This window comes from Oncorhynchus mykiss, chromosome 8 (genome assembly GCF_057628025.1).
Source record: "Oncorhynchus mykiss isolate SJ-2025 chromosome 8, ASM5762802v1, whole genome shotgun sequence".
In the NCBI taxonomy this organism is placed as follows: Eukaryota; Metazoa; Chordata; class Actinopteri; order Salmoniformes; family Salmonidae; genus Oncorhynchus; species Oncorhynchus mykiss.
The window spans coordinates 55755033-55775716 of NC_143029.1; the positions used below are offsets into that span (position 1 = coordinate 55755033).

Consider the following 20684-nt stretch of genomic DNA (forward strand, 5'->3'; position numbering starts at 1 on the left):
ACTCGGAATTCCAACTCGGGCATCTCTCTAGAGCTCCGACTTTCCAACCTGAAGATCACTGATGTCGTGATTTGACATCGTATTTTTCAGAGCTCCCAGTTGTCTTGAAAGCACGAGTGAACTATCCCTTGTTATAACATCTTTGGTCTGACAGACGCTTACGTGACAACTAGAATGCATTGTATGACGTCAACAAACATGACGTCACCCACAGCTGGCAAATAGCTTAGCATTAGCTCATCATAATCAGTACAACCCTCAAACTGTTACACACATCATGTGTCCATTACAATCTATGCAAGAATCAGAATGCATGATTTGTCACCAGTACTTAAAAACGTGAATAAAACAGTAAATACATTATGATCCATACATACGGTATGCGGTAATCAGTACAACCCTCAAAAAAAACTGTTACACACATCATGTGTCCATTACAATCTATGCAAGAATGAGGGGCTCCCGAGTGGCGCAGTGGTCTAATGCACTGCATATCAGTGCTAGAGGCATCACTACACTGCATCTTTAGTTTAACTTTTTGAAAATCTCCCCAAAAACTGAACAAAATACCAACAAGTCTCCAAAAATGTAATTTCAGCCTGTGGTGCATGGCCTTAAGACATTGTTTGTAACAATATACTCGTAAAATAGTGATTTTGGTCCACCAGCTTCAAACAGCTGTAAAAACTATATTTTTGTTTATTGAAAAGATATTTCACAACGATTTAGATGGTACAATGATTCCCTACACTATTCAGAGCTTGTTTTCTCACAAGCTGAAATGTTTAGCAACCAGGAAACGACTGAGCTGTTTACACTAGATAACACAACCACAAAATCAGAACAGCTTTCACATTTTTACAACATCTGCCTCTCCGGCGGGAGAAATCAATAGGTGAATACTGTGAAACACTATCATTCCACTATTACTGCAGATATATAAATGCACATTTATTTTGTGTAGCACAGGGGTCTTCAACCTTTTCTAGCATGAGAGACACTTTTCAAAAAGAAACATGTCGCAAGCATTTTATTGCTATCAAATAGGCACGTCTCTTCTCCTCCCCTCTGCAACTCTTCCCCGGGGCCTTTGTCTTCAAGAGAAAGTAGTGCACCATTCTCTATTAATTATATTACCAGGTATAATGACAAATAACTTTAAGGGGGCCCTATAAAATCTGAGGTTTTTATATAAAAAACTATGGTTTATATTTTCCCATTTTTTAAAAATAGATTTTTCACTCTCAAAATGACAATTGTTCATCGAGAAACAACGAAATTGGATGTTCTGAGTCAATGTCAATGCTTTAGTCTGGAAGAAAATAACATCTATTTTAGTGTAATTCCTCTTTATTTGCACATCTGGCCCTTTAAATTGCGCATCTAGTGTGCTGGTCTAGTGATGGTTCTGTACTGCTGCTGCTCATGTCATGGCAAAGTTGGAAAATAACAAGTAATAGATACAAATGATATACAGTTGAAGTCAGAAGTTTACATACATTTAAACTCAGTTTAAGGTGTATTTGGCTATCACAATTCCTGACATTTAATCTTAGTAAAAATTCCCTGTTTTAGGTCAGTTAGGACTCCCACTTTATTTTAAGAATGTGAAATGTCAGAATAATATTAGCGAGAATTATTTCTTTCATCACATTCCCAGTGGGTCAGAAGTTTACATACACTTAATTACTATTGCCTTCAAATTGTTTAACTTAGGTCAAACATTTTGGGTAGCCTTCCACAAGCTTCCCACAATAAGTTGGGTGAATTTTGGCCCATTCCTCCTGACAGAGCTGGTGTAACTGAGTCAAGTTTGTAGACCTCCTTGCTCACACACGCCTTTTCAGTTCTGCCCAAAAAAATTCTATAGGCTTGAGGTCAGGGCTTTGTGATGGCCACTCCAATACCTTGACTTTGTTGTCCTTAAGCCATTTTGCCACAAACTTACTTTGGAAGTATGCTTGGGATTATTGTCCATTTGGAAGACCCATTTGCGACCAAGCCTTAACATCCTGACTGATGTCTTGATGTTGCTTCAATATATCCACATATCCTCAACATGATGCTGCCACCCGCGTGCTTCACGGTCGGGATGGTGTTGTTTGGCTTGCAAATCTCCCCCTTTTTCCTCCAAACATAACAATGGTCATTATGGCCAAACAGTTCTATTTTTGTTTCATCAGACCAGAGAATATTTCTCCAAAAAGTCAGATCTTTGTCCCCATGTGCTGTTGCAAACCGTAGTCTGGCTTTTTTATGGTGGTTTTGGAGCAATGGCTTCTTCCTTGCTGAGCGGCCTATCAGGTTATGTCGATATATAGGACTCGTTTTACTGTGGATATATGCTTTTGTACCCGTTTCCTCCAGAATCTTCACAAGGGCCTTTGCTGTTGTTCTGGGATTGAATTGCACTTTTTTCGCACAAAAGTACGTTCATCTCTAGGAGACAGAATGAGTCTCCTTCCTGAGCGGTATGACGGCTGGGTGGTCCCATGGTGTTTATACTTGCGTAGTATTGTTTGTACAGATGAAAGTGGTAACTTCAGGCATTTGGAAATTGCTCCAGAGGATGAACCAGACTGTGGTCTACAAAAAAATAATTCTGAGGTCTTGGCTGATTTATTTTAATTTTCCCATGATGTCGGGCAAAGAGGCACTGAGTTTGAAGGTAGGCCTTGAAATATATCCACAGGTACACCTCCAATTGACTAAAAGTATGTCAATTAGCCTATCAGAAGCTTCTAAAGCCATTACATCATTTTCTGGAATTTTCCAAAAATGTTTAAAGGAACAGTCAACTCAGTGTATGTAAACTTCTTTGTGATACAGTGAAATAATCTGTCCGTAAACAATTGTTGGAGAAATTACTTGTGTCATGCACAAATAAGATGTCCTAACCAACTTGCCAAAACTATAGCTTGTTAAGAAGAAATTTGTGGAGTGGTTGAAAAACAAGTTTTAATGACTCCAACCTACAGTGAGGGAAAAAAGTATTTGATCCCCTGCTGATTTTGTACGTTTGCCCACTGACAAAGAAATGATCAGTCTATAATTTTAAATGGTAGGTTTATTTGAACAGTGAGAGACAGAATAACAACAAAATCCAGAAAAGCGCATGTCAAAATTGTTATAAATTGATTTGCATTTTAATGAGGGAAATAAGTATTTGATCCTTCTGCAAAACATGACTTAGTACTTGGTGGCAAAACCCTTGTTGGCAATCACAAAGGTCAGACATTTTTTGTAGTTGGCCACCAGGTTTGCATACATCTCAGGAGGGATTTTGTCCCACTCCTCTTTGCAGATCTTCTCCAAGTCATTAAGGTTTCGAGGCTGACGTTTGGCAACTCGAACCTTCAGCTCCCTCCACAGATTTTCTATGGGATTAAGGTCTGGAGACTGGCTAGGCCACTCCAGGACCTTAATGTGCTTCTTCTTGAGCCACTCCTTTGATGCCTTGGCTGTGTGTTTTGGGTTATTGTCATGCTGGAATACCCATCCACGACCCATTTTCAATGCCCTGGCTGGGGGAAGGAGGTTCTCACCCAAGATTTGACGGTACATGGCCATGTCCATCGTCCCTTTGATGCAGTGAAGTTGTCCTGTCCCCTTGGCAGAAAAACACCCCCAAAGCATAATGTTTCCACCTCCATGTTTGACGGTGGGGATGGTGTTCTTGGGGTCATAGGCAGCATTCCTCCTCCTCCAAACACGGCGAGTTGAGTTGATGCCAAAGAGCTCCATTTTGGTCTCATCTGACCACAACACTTTCACCCAGTTGTCTTCTGAATCATTCAAATGTTCTTTGGCAAACTTCAGACGGGCATGTATGTGCTTTCTTGAGCAGGGGGACCTTGCGGGCGCTGCAGGATTTCAGTCCTTCACGGCGTAGTGTGTTACCAATTGTTTTCTTGGTGACTATGGTCCCAGCTGCCTTGAGATCATTGACAAAATCCTCCCGTGTAGTTCTGGGCTGATTCCTCACCGTTCTCATGATCATTGCAACTCCACGAGGTGAGATCTTGCATGGAGCCCCAGGCTGAGGGAGATTGACACTTCTTTTGTGTTTCATCCATTTGCGAATAATCGCATCAACTGTTGTCACCTTCTCACCAAGCTGCTTGGCGATGGTCTTGTAGCCCATTCCAGCCTTGTGTAGGTCTACAATCTTGTCCCTGACATTCTTGGAGAGCTCTTTGGTCTTGGCCATGGTGGAGAGTTTGGAATCTGATTGATTGATTGCTTCTGTGGACAGGTGTCTTCTATACAGGTAACAAACTGAGATTAGGAGCACTCCCTTTAAGTGTGTGCTCCTAATCTCAGCTCGTTACCTGTATAAAAGACTCCCGGGAGCCAGAAATCTTTCTGATTGGGGGTCAAATACTTATTTCCCTCATTAAAATGCAAATCTATTTATAACATTTTTAACATGCATTTTTCTGGATTTTTTTGTTGTTATTCTGTCTCTCACTGTTCAAATAAACCTACCATTAAAATTATAGACTGATCATTTCTTTGTCAGTGGGCAAACGTACAAAATCAGCAGGGGATCAAATGCACTTACAGTGAGGGGAAAAAAGTATGTAAACTTCCGACTTCAACTGTACTTACTCATCACATACTTCTGCCAAGTAAGCCTACTTTGCAGTTAACATTTAATTGAGCATGTTTTGGGTTAAGTATTTCCGTCAACCCACAAGACTGTTATCACATCAACTGGCTACACATGGACTGATAGACAAACACCCACCACAGACAGAAAGGGGCAATATTGCTGGAAATCAATTGGCAGCTTTATTGTATTAGGTTTGGCTTTTTAAGCCAATAGTGGCTAACCAGCGATGGGATAATGTCAATGCTGCATTGGTTAGATAATATCTGGGAGCTTGCGGTGTCTGATACTTCTGAGATTTATTCATGACAGTTTGCGGTAGAACACGTTGTTGGAGACCCCTGGTGTAGCACCTTTAACCAATCACAGACCATTTGGATTGCACATTCGGCAAATCACCAGCATATTCCTTTTGAATCCATTTCCCCATTCACTGTTAGGAGAGAGCCTACTCTGGAAATGTGATGTACTTGTATAGTATATTGTTCCAAACAACATCTTAAAATGAACAAAATTAAAAAAGCTACTTTTGACATTCATATTTGTTTATGTTGAATAAATTAAATGTCAAAAATGAATGTCAAGACATACTCCATATTTTTGCGCACACTACAAGGAGTACAATGACACCAATATGTTGTCTGTATCGTGTACGGTTCCCATGTCATGCCATATAACAATGGCCACTTTAATCATCATTTTCTCAAAAATGGTTTCTGATACAAATGAAAAAAGCATGTCAAACATCTTTCCTCCCAACAAAGTTTCTGTGAGAAATGCGAGAACAATCTGAGATACCTGAAATATTTTGGGGCTGCGCTGGCGATTCCCAAAAACGGCAGGTAGCCTACTGGTTAGAGCGTTGGGCCAGTAACCGAAAGGTTGCTAGATCAAATCCCCGAGCTGACAAGGTAAAAATCTGTCATTCTGCCCCCGAACAAGGCAGTTAACCCACTGTTCCTAGACCGTCATTGTAAAGAAGAATTTGTTTTTATCTGACTTGCCTAGTTAAAAGGTTAAATACATTAAAAGACACCATTAGCATGTAACATTGAGAACCACTCAGATGTTCCTATTCGTCCCATGAGTATTGTCTATAGCCTTCGAAGACATAGTCTAAAACCTTTTATCAGGTACACTAGACACTATTCAACAGTTCAAAAGAGTAGTCAGCAAAGCCATTACAATATATTTCATTGTCAGTACATTGAATACCACCTCCCTCATAACAACTTGGCTAATAATTTAAGGCTGGACTCAAATCATTATTAAGCCTACCAACTGGAAACAGAGCATTGTACCCTACAATGGCTATTCATTCCTCTCATAGGGTCATTGTAGGGCCAAGACATTTTGCTAACCGGTTCTGTCCAAAAATAATTCATGTGTAATGATGGACTAATAATGTAAAGTTTATAAAACTTGAAGTACCAAGTTCAAATCCAACACACCTCGTTTCGGCTGCATGTCCTGTGAGCCTCCCGCGAAAATGTCCTGTGGGTTCAAAGTGCTCTGATGCAACGCAGAGTCCGAGTTAGTCCTATAGCACAGGGAAAGAGACATACACCACTTAAGGGGGGTGACCAACTGTATCAGTTGTGGAAAGTCAAGGGAGCGTTTCACAACGAAATCCCAACAGTTCGACGACACATTCTCGGGTTATCTTACCTCCTCCAACTGGTGTCAGGTGGGGGTGACAGATACACGGAACCATATGGACAGCTATCAATGTGATACCCCTGGTTAAGGGCAACACAAATCTGTAGCATTTCACAACTGATGTTAATGGATGTAAAACACCATTATGCCATAAAGTACAGCATATGCTTTTGAAGTACAATGGTTAAAGATGTTAAATAGTGGTGCTTGCTTTAACGAAAAGGCTAATTGTTACTGTAAAATTACTATGTAATTACCATGTCATTCATAGTCAAATATCCGTTGCATAGCAGACCGTAAAAAATAAAAAAGTTAACTATACAGTAGCATACACCGACAGTAAAAGATATTTGGCGTCCATGTTTGTCGAGGGGCCTTCCATGTGGGGACGTGATGCGGTTTCTGTCCCGGTAAACTCTGTCAACCAATCCATGATGCCGTGTTGTCCTGCTAGTGTCACCTGAACCTTGAAAGGGAGTCTGCAGACACCGCAAAGAAAACCAGTTACAAGCTCCATAGATAAAAGACAGAAAAATATATGTCAACAAAAGAGTAAACAAATTTCCATTTCGAGTAAGACACATACAGCGACTTCAAAAAGTATTCACACCCCTTCACCCCCCTTGTATTTTTTTTGTCACTGGCCTACACACAATACCACATAATGTCAAAGTGGAATTGTTATTCGGAGTTTCAACAAATTAATGAAAAGCTGAAATGCCTTTCCAATATTCAAACACTTTATGGCAAGCCTAAATAAGTTAAGGAGTAAAAATGTACTTAACAAGTCACATAATGAGTTGCATGGACTCTTGCAATAATAGTGTTTAACATGATTTTTGAATGACTGCCTCAGCTCTGTAACCCACACATACAATTATCTGTAAGGTCAGACAGTCAAACAGTGAATTTCAAATACAGATTCAACCACAAAGACCAGGGAGGTTTTCCAATGCCTCGCAAAGAAGGGCACCTATTGGTAGATAAGTAAAAACATATATTTTTTTAAAAGCAGACATTGAATATCCCTTTGAGCATGGTGAAGTTATTAATTACAATTTGGATGGTGTATCAATACACCCAGTCACTATGAAGATACAGGCATCCTTCCCTACTCAGTTTCCAGAGAGGAAGGAAACCATGAGGGATTTCACCATGAGGCCAATGGTGACTTTAAAACAGTTACAGTTTAATAGCTGTGATAGGAGAACTGAGAATGGATCGACAACTATTTAGTTACTCCACAATAGTAACCTAATTGACAAATTGAAAAGAAGGAAGCATGTACAGAATATGTTTGCTAAGAGGCACTAAAGTAATACTGAAATAAAGTGTTGCAAAGCACTTCTCTTTTTGTCATGAATACAAAGTGTTATTTTTGGGACAAATCCAATATAACACATAGCCGAGTACCACTCTCCATATTTTCAAGCATATTGGCTGCATCATATTATGGGTATGCTTGTAATCGTTAAGGACTGGGGAGTTTTTCAGGATAAAAAATAAACGGAATGGAGCTAAGCACAGGATAAATCCTTCAGGAAATTCTGGTTCAGTCTGCTTTCCACCAGACAATGGGAGACTAATTCACCTTTCAGCAGAACAATAACCTACAACACAAGGCCAACTCTACACTGGAGCTGCTTACCAAGAAGACAGTGAATGTTCTTGAGTGGCCGAGTTACAAATACTCACAGCTGTAATCACTGTCAAAGGTGCTTCTACAAAGTATTGACTTAGGGGTGTGAATACTTATGTAAATTACATATTTCTTTAATTCATTTGAAATACATTTGCTAACATGTATATGGGGTATTGTGTAGGTGAGAGAAGAAAAATGTAATCCATTTTGAATTCAGGCTATAACACAACAAATTGTGGAATACGTCACGGGGTATGAATACTTTGAGTCCGACAAACACACATTACCTGAAAAGGCATGTCAATCGTGCCATTTCCAATCTGATTGACATTTGGCAATGATCCGCCATAGTACTGCCCACGGTTTTGTCCCAGCTGTAAATACTGGGTCTTCTGTAACTGTAACTGTATAAGGAGTGACAAAACAAAACAAAGAGCAAACATGGCATCAGATAATGTTCGGTATGAAATATTCAACAATAATTCAAAATCAAAATGAGGGTGACAGAGAGCACAAAAATTCTGACTGATGAAAAAAAAAAAAAAAAAAAAAAAAAACACTTTCCTTGTTTAACATTGATTCTATAGATTACAAATCACTCCATCCATCTGTTAGAACCAAGGGGATAAGACTTGTCTGGCCTAAGCAATCACCTATTGTTGTGTGAAAATGACATTTACTCACCTTTAACCTCAATTTACCTAATAAACTTCATAGAGAAAATACATTTTTCAGCAATTACAGATCACCCATGATTAAATGATGTTTTCTTTATTTACAATCTTGCCACACCGCCTCATCTTGACATTGAATGGCGCCACATATAGGCCTCGCTGGGATAACTATCACCTATATGAATGTCTTTCCAGCCTTACAAAAACTCAAGGTCACACCCTTATAGGTTCAACAGTTCACCTGCTAGGAGTATGCAAATAGTTGATCTCAAATCAAATTACATTTTATTGGTCACATACACAGTTAGCAGATAATGCGAGTGTAGCGAAATGCAGTGCATCTCCTCCTCATGGACTGCACCAGATTTGCCTGTTCTTACTGTGAGATGTTACCCCACTCTTCCACCAAGGCACCTGCAAGTTCCCAGATATTTCTGGGGGGGAATGGCCCTAGCCCTCACCCTCCGATCCAACAGGTCCCAGACATGCTCAATGGGATTGAGATCCGGGCTCTTCGCTGGCCATGGCAGAACACTGACATGCCTGTCTTGCAGGAAGTCACGCACAAAACGAGCAGTATGGCTGGCGGCATTGTCATGCTGGAGGGTCATGTCAGGATGAGCCTGCAGGAAGAGTACCACATGAGGGAGGAGGGTGTCTTCCCTGTAACGCACAGCGTTGAGATTGCCTGCAATGACAACAAGCTCAGTCCGATGATGCTGTGACATACCGCCACAGACCATGACGGACCCTCCACCTCCAAATCGATCCCGCTCCAGAGTACAGACCTCGGTGTAACGCTCATTCCTTCGACGATAAACGCAAATTCGACCATCATCCCTGGTGAGACAAAACCGCAACTCGTCAGTGAAGAGCACTTTTTGCCAGTCCTGTCTGGTCCAGCGACGGTGGGTTTGTGCCCATAGGCAACATTGTTGCCAGTGATGTCTTGGGATGACCTTCCTTAAAACAGGCCTACAGGCCCTCAGTCCTGCCTCTCTCAGCCTATTGCGGACGGTCTGAGCACTGATGGAGGGATTGTGCGTTCCTGGTGTTACTCGGGCAGTTGTTGTTGCCATCCTGTACCTGTCCCGCAGGTGTGATGTTCGGATGTACCGATCCTGTGCAGGTGTTGTTACATGTGGTCTGCCACTGCAAGGACGATCAGCTGTCCGTCCTGTCTCCCTGTAGCGCTGTCTTAGGCATCTCACAGTACGGACATTGCAATTTATTGCCCTGGCCACATCAGCAGTCCCCATGCCTCCTTGCAGCATGCTTAAGGCACATTCACGCAGATGAGCAAGGACCCTGGGCATCTTTCTTTTGGTGTTTTTCAGAGTCAGTAGAAAGGCCTCTTTCGTGACCTAATGTTTCATAACTGTGACCTTAATTGCCTATCTTCTGTAAACTGTTAGTATCTTAATGACCGTTCCACAGGTGCATGTTCATTAATCGTTTATGGTTCATTGAACAAGCATGGGAAACAGTGTTTAAACCCTTTATAATGAAGATCTGTGACGTTATTTGGATTTTTAAGGATTTTCGTTTTCAGGTCCTGAAAAAGGGACATTTCTTTTTTTTCGCTGAGTTTACATTTCAGAAATGTCTCATGTACTAGAGATACTGAGTAATGTCACGAGACAGTCATTTGGATATTTTGTTTAGAAAAGCTGGTAATCAAAGTTGTTTAATCCTATACGCAGACAGTACCCAAACTGTTCATGTCTGTCACGAACACGCACTATTGATTAAAGCAGGGAAATCATTTAATAACAATCTCTAAAGCCTATTTCTCCAGAGTGTTTTGAAAATACAGTAATCTCCCAATAGTGAGTCAAGTTTGAATACATCTTGTTATTTTGTTGACAGAAGATTACATGCATTTTGGGATCAGTGTTTCACAAATCCAACCACTTATGAATCTAGTCAATGGGGTAAATGTGCCTACTTGAGTGAACTTGTAGGCTCGCCACCTACTGCACTGTCAACAGTTATTATCAAATACTGAGTATTAGACTTGCCCTTCCTATTAATGAATGCATACTATATGTTACAAAGTAAGTATTATGTTTATAGCCTCATACTATAACTAGGGCTGGGAATTGCCTGGGACCTCATGATACGATATTATCACGATCCTTTAGGTGTCAATACGATATGTATTACGATTCTCACGATTGTATATTTATTGCGATTGGATACTGTTATTTTATTGCGATTCGATGTTCCAAACCTATATTGATCGCCATACGTTTGCTGCAGAGTGTCAAGAGATAATTTTTTTTGTTATCAGTCATGGAAATAAAAATTTTGTAAAAAAGTGAAGGTATACAGGCCACTAGCACAAAAATAATATTGCGTTATTGCCAAAATGATACGATACAATATATTGTCCAAAATAATATCCCGATATGTAGCTGTATCGACTTCGTCCCCCATCACTATACTATAGGGCCAAAAGTAATATTTTAAAAGAGATTCTCCAGTACTTTTGTATACTTTTTAGCTAGTAGCCCTCTCGCTCGCTTTGTGTGCATCTTGCTAGCTGAGGGGCTAAAACTCATTGGCTAGAACTGGAATTGCTAGGGGGCTGTCCCATGTGAGGGAAAATGTAGGGGAAAAACAATCGCTTTCAAACTAGGGATTTCATGGCTGACTGCGGTAACAGTAATTCTGCTCATAAATGCATGTCTGAACTACATATGGACACATCCACCCCAAAGTTCTAGAACATGTCCTCAAATAGTGAAACCTACTCTTCCCAAATGTGTTTGTTGAAATTACACCCAGGTTTGACTTCCGAAGGTTCCAGCCTAACACAATAAATCACCCACTTCAGGAAAAAGAACAGATGTCACCTCAACACTGAATTAATCAATTGAAATCAATAGAAAGTGTTATTTTCTGTGAATTAAAACCTAAAACTACACTGATGATTGTCCAATGTATTCAATGGATAGTACCATCCAAATAAGGATGCAGTAATTTAACCAGTCAGTGAGCGATGCCAATGTTGCTACAGTATCTCAGAACCCGCCCATTTGAAACTATTTCAAATGCGTTGGTTCTGCTGGCAACGTTTCTCAAATGCACCAATGTTATTTCGTATACATTTTGTAGAAAAATGTACTGCCAAAAGCACTGAAATGACATTGATCTAGAGCGCAATATGTTGCTGGCATTAGAGGCCTGCGGCATGCGGTTTTTGTCGTCAACATAATCTGTGCGGGTTTGTCCTCATCTTTGATATGCCACTGTCAATCATATTACTGTACTTGTCTGCCCAGTTTCACAGCACGACTGCTTTTCCACCTGGTTATTAGCCTGTGTGTCTTTGGTGATCTTTAAACTGAACATACTGCTCTCCAAAATGCTTCTATACATAGAAATTGCTGTTCATCTGAAGCTTCTTCCTCGCCTAGAGTGCGATCAGAAAAACCAACGAACGTTCTATTAGATGTGGCTGTCAAACACGCATGCACGCCCCACATTAGTTGGCTATTGCCTTGCACTGGAGGTATATTGTGCAACTTTTGAAGACGGAGGGACTTGAGTCGGGATACCTCTCCATTTGAGAATAACTACACGAATACGATAAGAAGACTGCTGGTTGCCATTCATGCCAAGAATATTAGCTGGCACGTAGGGGGCTGTTTGTTATTGTTTACCTCCCTGGCCAAGCTACGTGCCCGCCGCGAATATTACTGAATTTGACAGCTCACCAGCAATAACAGCAAATGGGTAAAAAAACAAACAAAAAAAACAGACAAGCTTACCCTCGCTGCTCGGGTAATACTCAAATCTTTCATCACTTCCTCGAATGCTGCGGTCTCCTCTGCCTGCTTCTGATTATGTAAAGCGATTTTCTCGCTAAATTTCCGCGGATTGTTTGATGTCGCCATGTTTCGCTCTTCTGCTCCGCTTTCCCTTCAATGACGTTGCATGCACACGTCCTTGCGCGTGGGCGTAGGTTACGCGCACATCTGGAACGCCTGCATTCCCCACCTTCTTCACCAGGGATGGGTGAAATACCAAAAAGTGATAAGTTATACATTTTACCCTCATTGTTGCTTGTCTGAACATGTTACCAACGGTCCACTTGTCAGACGTATGCGGATAACAAAAATAAGATGCTCCAAAGAACGTGTTTGCCGGGTTCTTCTTGTTTGCTTGCCTTTTGTAGCCACTTAGCCTACAAGGCATAACAATACTCTGTCCTGTTCCCCTTATTTTCCTCTGATGAAGGCTAGAGCCTATGAAAGTGGTTGTGTGTGTCCGTTCCTTTCCAATTATTGTAGGCCTAGTGTCTTTAATAACTAGCCCCTGGCCAGATGTCTCCACTCAAAGGAGAGCGCTTACTGGCAATATATATCTCACTTGGAATTAAACGCATAAACCACTGTAAATCACAATTAACTACTAATATGCTGAAAGTACCAACACTTTCAAAAATGTATTTTTTTTGACAGACACTAAGGCCAAAGATGAGGTTTTGAGCGACAGGCACAGTCCAAGCACAATGAAACAATATGCCGTTTCACCCACCATTCAGAGTAGTGGAAATAAATTGGCTGTAAAGTAACCAAGGAAACCATTGAAATTGTATTTCAGGGCACTGGGTGTGTGGGATTATGCTGTTATTGCAAACTAAACCCTGGAAAAAACCTTGGAGTTGAGCCTCAGTGAAAAGGCTAGCTAAAATGGAGAGAATGTCATGTCTTAGTCGATTCCTGTATTCTGCTCCTCAGATACATTTATCTGGTTACATAAACACAGAAATGGCAAGCATTTCCAAAGCATGAGACAGCATGCTTCCCTGTACATTCAGTGCCTTAGGAAAGTATTCGCACCCCTGGACTTTTTCCACATTTTGTTACAGCCTTATTCTAAAATGTATTAATAAAAAAATTTAAAACACAAATCTACACACAATACCCCATAATGATAAAGCAAAAACATATCGATATGTAAAGCTTATTAAAGAGCAGTGAAACTATCAAGAGTATTGTGCAGGTTTCTTTTTCCTCTTCTATTTATCAGAACTCAGAATAAGACCCAGATGCACAGCTAGATTCACAGATGTTTTTTGACCCAAACAGGGGGCATGCCAAAGTCAGGTCAAAGGCAGGCAGAGGTCCGTAATCCAGGGTAGAGTCAATAAGATACAGAACAGCAGGCAGGCTCAGGACAGGCAGAGGATCGTAAACGGGTCAGAGTCAGGCAGGTACAGAACAGCAGGCATACTCTGGGTCAGGGCATGCAGCATGGTCAGAACCAGGGAACGCTAACTTGAGACCGCAGGGCGCCGCACAAACACACTGGTAAGACCTGACGAGACAAACTGGCAACAGACAAACAGAGAATGCAGGTATAAATACTGGGGATAATGAGGAAGATGGGCAACACCTGGAGGGGGGTGGAGACAAGCACAAAGACAGTTGAAACAGATCAGGGTGTGATACTATTGTTAGAAATCTTGCGAGAGACCAATCTGGTCTTCCAGATTGATATTTCTGTCATTATGGGTGTTGTATATGACAGACACCTGCTAAGATACTGTATTTGCATTTCACACAGCCTTACCAGAAATGTGTTTCTGAAAACTGCTGTGACAGTCTTTCCCTTGCAAGGCTTCTCCAGTACCATTTGACCATATCAGCAGGTAATGTGCATGTATATAAATACTAAAATGGAGATTTCACTTCACTTCACTTCCCTCCGAAATACGTTTTTTCTGTTTGTGATAAACAACATTTTTCAAAATCCACTGTATATACTGTAATCTCTCTGCCAATACACAGTATACACTGAGTGTACAAAACATTAAGAACACCTTCCTAATATATATATTCTTTAACCTGTCTCCTCCCCTTCATCTGCACTGATTGAAGTAGATAGATGAAGTGACATCAATAAGGGGTCATAGCTTTCACCTGGTTAGTCTATGTCATGGAAAGAGCAGCTGTTCTTAATTTGTACACTCAGTGTACGTAGGTTCATTTGAAGAACCTGCCAGACATTTCTTGAATCTATTCAAATGTGGTAGCCTTCCAAAAGAGAAATGAAGATGTGTCACATGAAATGGAAGTAGGCGTAACAGCTAGAATATCAGTTAGCAGAAATCATTTCCCGATGGAAATGACATCTAATTGTGTAGGCTATGGACAATAAACTATTGTCAAATGTGTTCTGGGTTGTCACACTTCAATAAGCATTCCTGGAAAGCAATGATTCATAAAACATAATTGCACACAATCTCACTGCTTATTAGTTCATATGAGTGAATTAAACTATACTTTAAAACAATTGTTGTTTGAATAGTGAACAATACAACAACAATCTAGAGTACACCCTTCAAGGTGAGGTACAGACTAATGGAGAAATCTACATAAAAAAAATCAAGTCCCAAACTTGTCTCTTCATTGCAGTGTGATATATTTTCTAGATTGACAATGAGGCATTTACAGTCAATCTTCAAATACAATTAAATCCAATTTGATTTGTCACATGCGGCGAATACAACAGGTGACCTTACCATGAAACGCTTCCTTACAAGCCCTTAACCAACAATGCAGTTTTAAGAAAATACCTACAAAAAAGTAACAAATAATTAAAGAGCCGCAGTAAAATAACAATAGCGAGGCTATATACAGGGGGCACCGGTACAGAGTCAATGTGCGGGGGCACCAGTGTCGAGGTAATATGTACATGTAGGTAGCGTTATTAAAGTGACTATGCATAGATAATAACAGAGAGTTGCAGCAGTATAGAAGAGGGGGAGTGGCAATGCAAATAGTTTGGGTAGCCATTTGATTAGATGTTCAGGAGTCTTATGGCTAGGGAGTAAAAGCTGTTTAGAAGTCTCTTGGACCTAGACTTGGACCTCTGGCACCTCTTGCCGTGCGGTAGCAGAGAGAACAGTCTATGACTAGGGTGATTGGAATCTTTGAACATTTTTAGGGCCTTCATCTGACACAGCCTGGTGTAGAGGTCCTGGATGGCAGGAAGCTTGGCCCCGGTGATGTAATGGGCCATACTCACTACCCTCTGTAGTGCCTTGCAGTCAGAGGCCGAGCAGTTGCCATACTAGGCAGTGATGCAACCCGTCAGTCAGGATGCTCTTGATGGTGCAGCTGTAGAACCATTTGAGGATCTGAGGACCCATGCCAAATCTTTTTAGTCTCCTGAGGGGGAATAGGTTTTGCCGTGCACTCTTCACGACTGTCTTAATGACAATCTTAAAGCAGCAAACAGCAGTTGAAACAATAACAGCCCACTACCATTTTTGGATAACATGGGGGGATGAGGCTGGAAAAATGTAACCACTCAAATTCAAAGGCAGAGCTATGGATGCAAGGACCGACCATCCCATGATATCAAAATTACAGTTTTAACTGTGTTTATTATGCTATACAATATGTGTCTACATTTACTTTGTTTACAAACATTGGAGTAAAGCAAGCTTATTTTGGCTTCTGATATGGTACCACGTTTGGACTAAACTCATGAGGAATTTATTTATTTTTTAAGTAATATTCTTCAAGAATCAGTGGGTACATATAATTCATTTATGGGGCGACAGGGTAGCCTAGTGGTTAGAGCATTGGGCTAGTAACCAAAAGGTTGCAAGTTCAAATCCCCAAGCTGACAAGGTACAAATCTGTCGTTCTGCCCCTGAACAAGGCAGTTAAGGCCGTCATTGAAAACAAGAATTTGTTCTTAACTGACTTGCCTAGTTAAATAAAGGTAAATAAAATATGTATGTCCAAAAATGGATGTTGCAACTGCTGATTGCCCCTTTAAGCGATTACTTATTTGCCAAGTTCCACTATTTTACTATGGAAATAATGGAACATTAAAGTTGCGCCAACATCTTCATTGTCTCTTACTCATAGACCAAGTTGACCACACTGCTGTTCTCTCCCTGGCCTGGTAAGACACATTTTTATTGGTTCTGACCTACTGATCTTTTGTATCTCATGGTTGCTCTCCTATTCAAACAAGCCTGGAAACTGGAAAATGTTATTAGGACATGCATTGTATTCATTTATTTTTCATGAATTCATTTTTATTGATTTCAATTTAATAAATCCTTTATTTAGCTCATATGTTATTGAGATTATTTTACAATGATGACCTGGGTTTGGTTAGTTTGGTAGTTATCATTAATATGACACAATTCATTGAATGCCTTAAATACCAGACTTTCTATGTATAGTAGCAGTGGTGGAAAAAGTACTCAGTTGTCAAAATGTAGTAAAAGTAAAGATACCTTTTAATAGAAAATTACCTAAGTAAAAGTGAAAGTCCCCCAGTAAAATACTACTTGAGTAAAAGTCTAAAAGTATTTGGTTTTAAATATACTTAAGTATTAATAGTAAATGGAATTGCTCAAATGTACTTTGAAAAAAAAAAGTATAAATCATTTCGAATTCCTTAAACTGGATGACACAATTTTCTTGCTTTTTTATTGACGGAGCCAGGGGCACACTCCAACGCTCAGACATAATTTACAAACAAAGCATTTGTGCTTAGTGATTCCGCCAGATCAGAGGCAGTAGGGATGAGCAGGGATGTTCTCTTGTGTGAAGTGTGTGAATTGGATAATTTTCCTGTCAAAATGTAACATGTGCTTTTGTGGGTTAGGGAAAATGTATGGAGTAAAAAGTATATTATTTTATTTCGGAATGTAGTGAAGTAAAAGTACAGACACCCCAAAAAACGACTTAAGTGAAAATACTTTAAAGTACTACTTAATAAGTACTTTACACCACTGTATAGTAGCCTACCCTTCATTTCAACTCCCCAAACTGTCATCCAATCATCAATTTTGTAATTTACAGGTAATGATGTCTAATAGGACTTGTCTCCCTGGAAACTCTACCACAGAATGCTTAGACCCAATCTCTCTTAGTTCTTCTGTGGGACATGCTGTGGGTCTGCCTCTGTTCTTCATAGTGCTGGGAATAGTGATTGCACTGGTATTCACCCAGCACAGTAAATTGAGGAGCATGTCACAGTTAAATCAACTGAAGAGCACAGAGGTCAAAACACGTCAGTCTGAGGGTTCCCAATACACAGCCATGGTCAGACCACCACCTGCCGATCATAGCTCTATCTATGAGAACATCACTGACTCCAACAAGACAGCCAGAAACATAAACAGGTCAGGTAGGCTACATGATGATTCGTTTGGGTTGATTTTGTATTGAAATGTTCAAACAAAATGGAGTGTAAATGGAAGTTGATTAGGTTTCATTTGCCTTTTGCAAACTCTTCATTTTCTAGATTTCATGTATTAATCCTGCTGTGTATCAATGACTCAACACTGGACTTTTAACAAAATTGAGGAATGTTGACCACGTGAAAGTGAGCACACATATGCCATGTTTGTTGTGGTGCAACTGTGCAGGGAAAGCACATTCTGATGTTGGCTCACCTGTCTACCCATCTCTACAGGTCACCTATGGAACCCGAGGATGTATACCTGCAGTGTGATTCATCCGATGACGCAATTTACAGCAACGACCCGCCGTGTAGCCTGGTGCCTGCTGCCTGCTGACATTGAGGAGGACGACCTTTATATAATGCCAGATGCTTTATAGGTACAGCCACAAAGATGACCCTATCAGGTCCAGACTGAGTCATCTTTTCATAGGACAGGAAGGGGAAACAAAAGAAAAGACGCAATATGCTTGTCTTATATGGTTTAGCCACCTTTGAAGTCAAATTTGGCCACATGACAAAATAGGCAAATTTGTCTTAATTCGAGGCCAAGCACAGTAAAAATTCTGTTTTGCCTGTGTTTCACATCATACTGTACAACAGCTGATAAAACTAACACTGTAAAAGTGTGAAAAACTATTTTTCCCCATTTTAATTGCAACCTAATGGCAATCTACATTAAGATTCTTAATTGTTACCCAGAAATGATTTGATATTGATATAAAAAAAAAAGAGCCCCATTCGGCCTTTAACAGACTGAAAAGTATGTTATTCTGTTATTGTACATTGTAAATATTTTAAGAGGCGTCTGCTTTAAGAACAACACCTTTTTTGGGCAATTTGAATCATACTTAGCAGTGAAGCCCTAAATATATACAGTTGAAGTCGGAAGTTTACATACACCTTCGCCAAATACATTTAAACTCAGTTTTTCACAATTCCTGACATTTAATCCCAGTAAAAATTCCCTGTCATAGGTCAGTTAGGATCATCACTGTATTTTAAGAATGGGAAATGTCAGAATAATAGTAGAGAGAATTATTTATTTCAGCTTTTATTTATTTTGTCACATTCCCAGTGGGTCAGAAGTTTACATACACTCAATTAGTATTTGATAGCATTGCCTTTAAATTGTATAACTTGGGTCAAATGTTTTGGGTAGCCTCCCACAAGCTTCCCACAATAAGTTGGGTGAATTTTGGCCCATTCCTCAAATTAAATAAAATGTTATTGGTCACATACACATGGTTAGCAGATGTTAATGCGAGTGTAGCGAAATGCTTGTGCTTCTAGTTTCGACCGTGCAGTAATATCTAACAAGTAATCTAACAATTTCACAACAACTACATTATAAACACAAGTGTAAAGGAATTAATAAAAAATATGTACATATAATTATATGGATGAGCGATGGCCGAACGGCATAGGCAAGATACAGTAGATGGTAGAGTACAGTATATACATATGAGATGAGTAATGTAGGGTATGTAAACATGATATAAATTGGCATTGTTTAAAGTGACTAGTGATACATTTATTACATCCAATTTTTAATTATTAAAGTGGCTAGAGATTTGAGTCAGTATGTTGGCAGAAGCCACTCAATGTTAGTGAAGGCTGTTTAACAGTGTGATGGCCTTGAAATAGGAGCTGTTTTTCAGTCTCTCGGTCCCAGCTTTGATGCACCTGTACTGACCTCGTCTTCTGCGTGATAGCGGGGTGAACAGGTTGTGGCTCGGGTGGTTGTTGTCCTTGATGATCTTTTTGGCCTTCCTGTGACATCGGGTGCTGTAGGTGTCCTGGAGGGCAGGTCGTTTGGTGATACAGACAGACAGGATGCTCTCAATTGTGCATCTGTAAAAGTTTGTGAGTGTTTTCGGTGACAAGCCAAATTTCTTCAGCCTCCCGAGGTTAAAGAGGCACTGTTGCGCCTTCTTCACCACGCTATCTGTGTGGGTGGACCATTTCAGTTTGTCCGTGATGTGTAAACTTTCCACCTTCTCCACTATTGTCCCGTCAATTGGATAGGGGGGTGCTCCCTCTGCTGTTTCCTGAAGTCCACGATCATCTCCTTTGTTTTGTTGACGTTGAGTGTGAGGTTATTTTCCTGACACCACACTCCGAGGGCCCTCACCTCCTCCCTGTAGGCCGTCTCGTCATTGTTGGTAACCAAGCTTACCACTGTAATGTCGTGTCATGACGTTGGCCTGGGGGGTAGGTTTATGACAGTCATAAATAGCTCTTCCCCCCTTTTTCCTCTCTCTACCCTACTGAGGTTACATTTGCAAAACCCTTGGTTAACATAGAGATTCTGGAAACATCAGAAGGTGGGGGGGGAAGAACTATATTCTGGTAATCCGAACAATTTAACATGTGCGGTGTAACTTAATGAATACGATGTCAGTTCGGTTGTCATCTGAGACATTCTCATCAATGATAAGATGACAAACTCTACAGTAGAAAGTCTACACATCAGAGTTATCGGATTCACATGGAATTGTTGTTCAATTTAAATGTTTGAATATGAAATGATTTGTGATGGGATGAAATGTGATTTTAGCTTCTAAAATGTGAGATATGGGTTTTCATAAGATAGGGCTGCTCAATTAGTGGCCCGCCTTGTGAAGGGACATGGGCTATAAAACTTTTCAAACACGCCCTCCTCTCCCTTCCTATATAAGCCCTTGACGACAATAGAACTTCCTGTTCCGGGGTTGTAGGACGACGGTCCTATGTCAGAATGGTTCCTATAATAACTATAGAACGAAGCCAACATCATTGTGCGCTTTAGTTGCGAATGGTATGAACTTTGAACTCTTATTCACTACAGAAATGATACCTTCTAGCCGTTGAGTTAGCAACCGCAGCTGCA

General features: G+C 40.3%; 1 protein-coding gene across 5 annotated transcripts in view; it reads right to left on the reverse strand.

Annotated features, from left to right (window-relative positions):
* The window catches only part of crtc1a (CREB regulated transcription coactivator 1a), a 44679-nt gene extending 32116 nt beyond the window's left edge, over nucleotides 1-12563 (reverse strand). For all 5 annotated transcript variants that reach the window (XM_090182003.1, XM_090182001.1, XM_090182002.1 and 2 more), the window contains exons 1-5: nucleotides 12364-12563; nucleotides 8201-8317; nucleotides 6620-6750; nucleotides 6281-6340; nucleotides 6064-6152 (exon numbers count right to left, since the gene is read on the reverse strand). In XM_090182003.1, the coding sequence (XP_090038129.1) occupies nucleotides 6064-6152; nucleotides 6281-6340; nucleotides 6620-6750; nucleotides 8201-8317; nucleotides 12364-12489 (523 nt within the window). In that variant the 5' untranslated portion in view covers nucleotides 12490-12563. The remainder of the gene's footprint in view (nucleotides 1-6063; nucleotides 6153-6280; nucleotides 6341-6619; nucleotides 6751-8200; nucleotides 8318-12363) is intronic.
* Between the last annotated feature and the right edge of the window lie 8121 nt (nucleotides 12564-20684).